Source organism: Pteropus vampyrus, unplaced genomic scaffold (genome assembly GCF_000151845.1).
Source record: "Pteropus vampyrus isolate Shadow unplaced genomic scaffold, Pvam_2.0 Scaffold619, whole genome shotgun sequence".
NCBI classification, from domain to species: domain Eukaryota; kingdom Metazoa; phylum Chordata; class Mammalia; order Chiroptera; family Pteropodidae; genus Pteropus; species Pteropus vampyrus.
The window spans coordinates 544,944-553,399 of record NW_011889400.1 but is presented as its reverse complement, the minus strand read 5'-3'; the positions used below and the strand labels follow the sequence as shown (position 1 = coordinate 553,399).

The 8,456-nt window shown below is 38.7% G+C and overlaps 1 protein-coding gene across 3 annotated transcripts in view; it reads left to right on the top strand.

Annotated features, from left to right (window-relative positions):
• Positions 1–330: 330 nt before the first annotated feature.
• Positions 331–8,456, top strand: part of TEK (TEK receptor tyrosine kinase) — a 101,155-nt gene continuing 93,029 nt past the window's right edge. For all 3 annotated transcript variants that reach the window (XM_011384728.1, XM_011384727.1, XM_011384726.1), the window contains exon 1: positions 331–826. In XM_011384728.1, coding sequence (XP_011383030.1) covers positions 775–826 — 52 coding nt within the window. In that variant the 5' untranslated portion in view covers positions 331–774. The remainder of the gene's footprint in view (positions 827–8,456) is intronic.

The window sequence follows — 8,456 nt, the reverse complement described above, 5'->3', positions numbered from 1 at the left end:
AGCATGGGTATCTTTGGGCTCTTGGCCAACAAATAAACCATCTGTGTGAAAGGAAACACACTAACAATTTTGGACTCTGCGGTCACACTGAGCGTTGACCTCACCGGTAATTACCCAAATTAATTGCCTTTCGGGTTGTGTTCTCTCGGCACGAAAACTTCTTTTCCCAATTCAAGCCACGTGGGTTAAAATGAGAAAACAAAAGCAAAAAACTGCTCCCCATACCCAGAAGCCCCTTCTGTCGGGGATCCCAAGTGGACCCAGGAGAGCTGTTAGAGGGCTGAGGAGGGCTGATCATCATCGCATACCATACATAGGTGGAGGGCTTGTTTTTCTGTTTCCCGCCTGTGAGAGGATACCCCTATTGTTTCTGAAAATGCTGACCAGGACCCACACTTCCAACAAAAATTCCTCTATCCCTACAACAGCAGCAAAAGCAGCAGAAGCAGCAGCAACAGATAAGTGTTTTGATGAATTGCAAGATGGAAAGGGTTTGCAGTGCCCCCAGCCCTGCTGATACCGAATGCCTTTAAGATACAGCCTTTCCCATCCTAATCTACAAAGGAAACAGGAAAAAGGAACTTAAAACTCCCTGTGCTCAGACAGAAATGAGACTGTTACAGCCTGCTTCTGTGCTATTCCTTCTTGCCTCTGAGTTGTAAACAAGACCCAGTAGAACATGCGAATGGAAAGTCACAAACCTCTGGGTGCTTGAAAAGATCCTTGGGACCTCATGCACATCTGCGGAAACTGGATGGAGAGATTTGGGGAAGTATGGACTCTTTAGCCGGCTTAGTTCTCTATGGAGTCAGCTTGCTCCTTTCTGGTAAGATTTGGCTTTATTTTTTTGATATAGTATTTAAAAAAACAACAACAACAGTAATTCTGGGCTCTATTTCTTGGTGCTAGTTAACAAGAAGCAGCTGTGGCATAGGCACTGTTTCTCTTTAATATATAATGTTCCATTTAATATATGTAAGAATTGAAATGTGACGTCTTTGTGGCATGGATTCATTTTTCTAGAATTTCTCTTCTGCATAATTGTCCCCTGTGTTACCACAGACTCTGTGAGGACTGATAAGTTCACTTTATTTGAAGAGATTCACTTACTATGGTGCATTTTTTTTTTTTTTTTACTCTTCTTCACGTGGGATCGTTTCTTATTTTAAAAAATAAATAGAAACCTACTTCTTTTTTACCTACTTCAAAGAAAATCTTCAGTAATTTTTTAAACAATGAAATTCATGCCGAGAATTATGGGGACCCATTTAAGGCAATGTATAGATTGTCATTTTTAAATGTCAACAAAAATGCTTTTCTATAGATTTCGTGTCTCCATCCTATTTTAGTCAAAGCAATCGAATTAGTCAAAATAGGGGTCAGGGAGATTAGGGCTATATTATTTTTTAAAGTATTTGGCATATAGTAATTCATAAAGTCTTTATTGGCCCAATGAAATGAAAGTTTTGGCAGTTACCAGATCCCTGGGCGTAGGAGAGTATTGAAACCTGTTGTAGAGGAAAGGAATAGCTGGCCTGAATGTTTTTAGGTTAGTGTCTGCTGCTCACGTTCCTGAACTAGTGGCACGCCTCTGTAGTTTACTCGCCCTATGGGACACTGGCTGAAAATGGTGTCATAACTTGAAGTGCAAGTCACAACCATAATCGCCATCAGTCTCTCCCCTTCAGTTTGGAAGCATTCTAATTATTATAATAGAAATAAAATTGGTATTGGAAATGAATTTGGGAAAATTTACTGACCTTAATGGTGCAGGCTATATTATATTAATAGAATTTGATTATTATTAAGTATCTGTTATATTATTTTTATGTTTTTCTAAATGAAATCTTAAATATTCAAAAAATTAATCCAATAAAATAACAGAATTTCATGTAATTTGTTTATAGCTCTTCGGTTCTCTTACAACAACCAATTATATTGAGGATTTAATAATATCTTTAAGAATAATAATATGTAATAAAAATTGCTAAAAATGAAAGATTATCCAAAATGATTTTAATATTTATGTAGAAAATATTTATATTAATATAGAAATAATGTTGATTTTTTTTTCAATAGTATGCACATTTAAACCAGATAATTATCATGATTCCATTTTTGGTTTGTTTTTTCTGTTTAACACATTTACCAGTGCTATGAAATCTGAAACTGATTTTATACCAGGGATTATAGTAATCAAAGCTCTATAGTTGCTCTGAGATCCTTTTTAGGTTAAATAATACAACTTTTTTAATTCACTTTTTCCCCCTATAGTGACTGTTATGGCCCTTTGCAGTATAGGCTTAGAAAAGCAGTCAAAATCAAACAAAAAAGATATGCCTAAAAGCACTGCTCCATGTTTAGACTTTAGTTTCCTGAAAACAGCACTGACTTCAACAGAGAGAGGCCCAAAAGAGAAGGATTTCATGCTCTCGTTATAAAGGGAGGGTGGCACTAGCAAGGCGGGTTCCTGGGAGTAGGTTTGTAGTATTGAATCCTAACTCACATTCCCAGTCTAAGCCTCCATGAGCATGAATACCCAAGGCTTGGTAATTGCAATACAAGAATCCAGCATGATCATGTCTCTAGGCATAGAAGCCCATTCTTCAAAGCAAACTCTACTGGTAGATGATAGTAATGGAGCAAGGGACTTACAGCTTATAGGTTTATCTCTCTAGTCCAGTAGATTTCTTATTCCTTTTTCCTAAGCAAATAGAACTGGAAAAAAATGTCACATTTGCCTCAATGAAGATGGCTCTGAGTGCAGATGCTGACCCATGAGAGGGTTTCAGGAAGTATGTAGTTTTTCAGAAGACTTCCCTCAAACCCACCCAGATTCTGGTATATTCCCCTCCCAATTGGGAATCATGGCTAATTTCAGGTTACAAACAAGTTATAAATGTATAGCTTTTCCGTACTCCCCCATCCTCACCAAAATAGGCTGCTCTTTCTAAAGAGTTGTACATACAGAAAAACAAAATAAATCACTTTCTGCTTTATCATAATGTGTCCTATATGATCAACACTGATCCAATGGGAAGTCTCTAGCAGTGTGCCTTCATACCTCTTTCCTACCTCATTTGACCTTTTTAAAAAATTTTTATTTTATTAATAAAATAAAACGGTGTACATTGGCTGGCTAGACATTTATATAGTTTAATTGCTCTTTCTCTCTTCTGGCTCTCTACCTAGCCAATACGTTAATGCTAACTGCATTCTCTATGCCATGCTCCCCATCCCTGTGACAATCTAATTTGCGTTTCTTTAACCCTTCACCCCATTCTCCTGGCCCTCCGACCCCCCGTCCCCTATGTCCATCACCAGAATGTCCTCTATAATTGTGAGTCTGTTTTGATTAGTTTGTTCTTTTTGTTCCTTAGATTCTGCATATAAGTGAAATCATATGGCATTTATCTTTCTCTGACTTATTTCACTTAGCATAATAACCTCTAGGTCTATCCATGTCATTGCAAATGGTAGGGTTTCATTTTTTTTTAATGGCCGAGTAATATTCCATTGTATATATAAACCATTACTTCTTTATCTAATCATCTGTTGATGGGCATTTAGGTTGCTTCCATATCTTGGCTATTGTAAATTGTGCTGCCATGAATATTGGGTTGCATAGATCTTTACGGATTATTCTTTTGGTTTTCTTTGGATAAATACCCAGAAGTCCAGTTGCTGGGTCAAAAGGTATAACCATTTTTAAGTCTTTGAGAAACCTCTAGACTGTTGTTTTCCATAGCAGCTGTACCAATTTTCAATCCCACCAACGTTTAAGGGTTCCCTTTTCTCCGCATCTTCGTCAGCATATGTTGTTCTTTGATTTATCGATAGCCATTCTGATAAGTGTGAGGTAATATCTCGTTGTGGTTTTAATTTGCATTTCTCTGATGATTAGTGACCTTGAGCATCTTTTCACATGTCTGTTGGCCATCTGTATTTCCTCTTTGGAGAAGTATCTGTTCAGGTCTTCTGCCCATTTTTTAAAATTAGATTGTTTGTATTTTGTTGTTGAGTTATATGAGTTCTTTATATTTTGATATTAACCTCTTATCAGATGTGTCCTTAACTAATATCTTCTCTCAATCAGTCTGTTGTCTTTGTTTTGTTAATGGTTTCCTTTGCTGTACTAAAACTTCTTAGTTTGATGTACTCCCATTTGTTTGTTTTTTCTTTTGTTTCCCTTGTCCAAGGAGATATATCCGAAAATAAATTACTGTTAGCAATATCAGAGAGATTATTGCCTATGTTTTCTTCTAGAAGTTTTATGGTTTCAGGACTTACATTTAAGTCTTTAATCTATTTTGAGTCTATTGTTGTAAACGGTGTACGATTGACCTTTTAAATAACAACCTTGATTCAGTTTGTTATTTAAAATAGTGGATATCTTGTCTGAAGTGGCAGAGGAAATTCAATTAAAGGCATACCTCAGAGATATTGTGGGTCCAGTACCAGACCACAATAAAATGAGTCATAATCTTTTTTCTGGTGAAAGGTCTTGCCTTCAATTTGTAAAAAACGCAACATCTGTGAAGCACAATAAAGCAAAGTGCTATAAAACGAGGTATGCCTGTATAAGGTCAGGAAAGTGGTTCCAGATGGGACCTCCTCATTAGGGCTGGTCTTGGAAGGATAGTGTCATGTCTGAGTAATCAAGGGTGGAGGGACAAAAGCTGGGATCAGAGACATACCTGGGAATTATTTTCAGAGGGAGGAGTTTTGCTTTCTTCACAGATGCTCCCTCCTAAAGACTAAGATGTCTTTGTTGGGAGATCTCAGCATTTCCTTTTCAGCCCTCCCTTGGGAGAGCTTCCTGCAAGATCCTAGTTCTAAAACATCACCCTAGGAGAAAAGGACTCCTACAAGTGCCTCTCAGAAGACTATGCTGTATCCTCTTGGCCATGCAGATGGGTGGGCTACCAAGTTTTCTGACATTATCAATTCGTCTTCTGGGACCTTACCCTTAAAAAGATGTGTGAGTGTGTGTGTGTGTGTGTGTGTGAGAGAGAGAGAGAGAGAGAGAATATTGTGTTACCTGTTTATTTCCTGTAGATGGCTTATTGGTTAGAACACAGACTCAGGATTCAAGTAGATTTCTCTAGGCCAGAAGGGTGGACTAAACCCAAAAGATACCATTTCAAAATAGATAAATGTCAAGTCATGCACGTGGGTCCAATAAATAAAACATGTATGTTCAATGTGAGAGAGAGCTTGTTTGTTAAAAGTTCTAGCATCACCAAATATCACCAACTTTGGGTGATATGTAAAATTCATAGGAGCCAACACATGCTCTGCTTGCTAAAAAGGTGTCACATAAGCTGCAACGGTTTGCATTAGTAGAAATATGAAGTCTCGATTAGAAATAGTAATCACTTCACTCTACTGCTCAGAGCATAGCCATTGAAACACTAAAGACACAGAAATCTGACAGCAAACATATTAGGCAAACGAGGCAAACATTTTAGAAACCATGTCATATTGGAATATTTAGCCTGGAGAAAAAGGATGAATAGCATTGTTTTTAAGGGTTTCCATATAGAAGACATCATACATTGACATTATATTTTGCCAGATCTAGGATCCAAGGATAGAGGGAGTTGCACAAAGATGGTTTGACTTTACTTATAAAAACCTTTTAAATTTGATCATGAGTGACCTTCCACACTGGAGAGTGTTCAGGCATAGGTAAGGTGATCATCTATTAGGAGCGTGAAAAGAGGATGTAGAGTGTGGTGGTTACTATACTGCCTTTCACATCCTTTTTGTTTCACTGTCTGCAGCTCCTCATTAATCTCTTAAGAGGTGAATGAAGGTTCAGAAAAGCCACGAATATCTTTGCCCAGTGAAACCAAATTGGGTATATTTCTTCAATGTGGACCCAAATGTACCCACTTTATGCTGATTTTTAACTTAGCATGCCTTTCGAGAAAAAAGAGTACATGCATATGTGCTATGATGACTTTCTTTTGAAGCCCCTGCTCTATGGGACTGAGGTAGAGCTTATCAAAAATGCAGTAAGAGTTAAGTGAATGGATTGTGAAGTCACAGATCTGGGGTTAAGCCCAAACTGGATGACCATGGGCAAGTTATTTGATTTCTCTAAGCCACAGTTTTCTCATCATTTATTCATGAGTATATCTATTTCCCAGAGTTGTTATGGGCATCAAGTGTGATAATACATGTGAAATGTTTAGCCAGTAAGAGCTCTATTAATAAATGAAGCTAGTGTAATCAAAAGAGAAGTGTTGCTATGAAGCTAGTGCTAAGACTGATCTAATCTTTTCCAGGGTTTAGGGGAGTCACTTATTACTTATAGAAACCGTATCTTAAAAAGACCTCAGCATAATCCAGTTCTTCAAATTTTGTGCTGGTCACTCCCCACTTGACAAGCCAGAACACTGGCCTACTTGCCATCTAATGCTTTTCCTCACCTGTTCATTCATCCCTGCTCATGACCTTTTCACTTCAACCAGGTCCATCTCCACAATCTATCCATTCATTCCTCTTGGCTCTTGTTCATGTTGTTCCATCTGTTTGGAAATTACATTCTCCATGTTCACTCTGCAAACACAAATCAACTCAACTTGCCGAGGTCAACTCTTCCTCATGATGTTTTTCCCCCTAATTCTGAGTCCTCAACACACAGGCTGTGGTCTTTGAGCTTTGGGCACACAGATTTAGCCAATTAGCCTCTAAACATTTGACAACAGATTCTACTTCTTTTTCATTCTCCATAGTGCATATATTTGATGTTCAATAATCTTTATTAAGTGGAGTTTAATATGCCATCACGAGAAACTGTCGGTATGTCACAGCAGACCTGAAAGAGGAAATATTGTAGAAAGGATTTTAGCCACGTTGAAATAATAGTAATATTACCAATAATAAGTCAGTTTCATATACACTGCAAGTAGTAGTCACTCATATCTTAAAAGGTTGCCTTATGTTAAATATTTGATGTAATTAAGGTCAAAAAATCCTTTTCTTCTCTTAGGTATGAAACATAAAAGATATATTCATGAAAGTGGGTTTAACCAGGGCTTTACTTAATATAGATATTTACAATTGTTGAATACTACCCAAAAGATATGCATATTTTTTCTTCAATAGACATTTATTGAGTTATTGCCTACCTATTATTCATTCATTCACTCACCTATTATTTCAGTCAATGAAGACATATCAAGGACTTACTTTCCTGGGATTTTAGAGAACAGGTTTTGTGGTAGCATAGGAAGGAGGGAGTTTTAAGAAGGGGACAGTAAGATTGGGGCAGCAGAGTGACAGCCTCAGGACCTGGCATGGGGGAACCAGACTTCAGGTGTGTTGTTTTACAAAGAGCCAGCTGCACTGATAGCATTACAAACCAAAACTGGAAGGGATGTCAGAAGATCAGCTGGCATCACTCCCAGCCTTCAGGAAAGGGAATGTCTAAAGTTGCCTCCCTTATTTCTGGAATTTAAAACTGATAACCCAATTCCCAGACTATTCCTTAACTCACAGCACACGTGCAGAATGTTTTTTAGATTGAGCCATGCCTGCTTTTTCATACGTCCCACACCCACTGCCTCCTTTTGTCCCTTCAGAAATCTGACTATCCTTCTCCCTGTGTTCCTTCCCTAAGCCTGCAGGGACAGGTGTGGGGACGTGGATTGGCCAGATGGACGGAGGCCTGAGTCTTCAACACATCTGTTGATTAGAGGGAGGGCATTTCCACTGCTTAGTGATTCTATGTCTAATATGGTATGGGTGAAACAAAGGGAGAAATTTAAAGATGAGCCAAAGGAACCCGTCAGACAGCCTGTTGAGGGGCATGTTGGGTGGCTGCTGTTTGCTCTCTGCTTGTCACAGACCCTTGCCCAGGGCTTGACCAGTGAGGTGTGTGTGGTGGTCACACCCATCTCAGTAGATCTGTCAGCTTTCCCGCTTTTGTTAGAGGGTGATATCATGCTTCCTGGGGGGAGCACTGGAAGACAATGCTCGGCCACTTTCCTCCAGATACAATAGGCGGAGTCAGGAAGGCAGTATTGACATTGCTGGGGCTGGGGAGGCACTCACTGCTCTGCGATCATCCGATGGTGAACCAGCTTAACCTTGGCACACAGGGCCTGAGTTGTGTAAGGCGTCTGGCTGCAGAGCCAAGGGGACTCCGCCCTGGGGACAGGAGTGCCTTAGACATCTGGGAATCTGGGATGGGCTTCAAATTCTGATCACTGTGTAAAAAAAAAAAAAAAAAAAATAATAGACTACCATAGATGAATACCTCTATGAATAAGTGTTTAATATGATTTTTTGCATCTCCCAACAACTTTGCACAAAAGCTATTATTATTCATTTTTTAATAGATGGGGCAACGGAGGCTCACAAAGCTTAAGTGAGCTGCCCAAGATTAAAATGTAGTAGCCATCTATTATTTTGGACTAACATCCCTATTTTTCAAGATTTGCTAC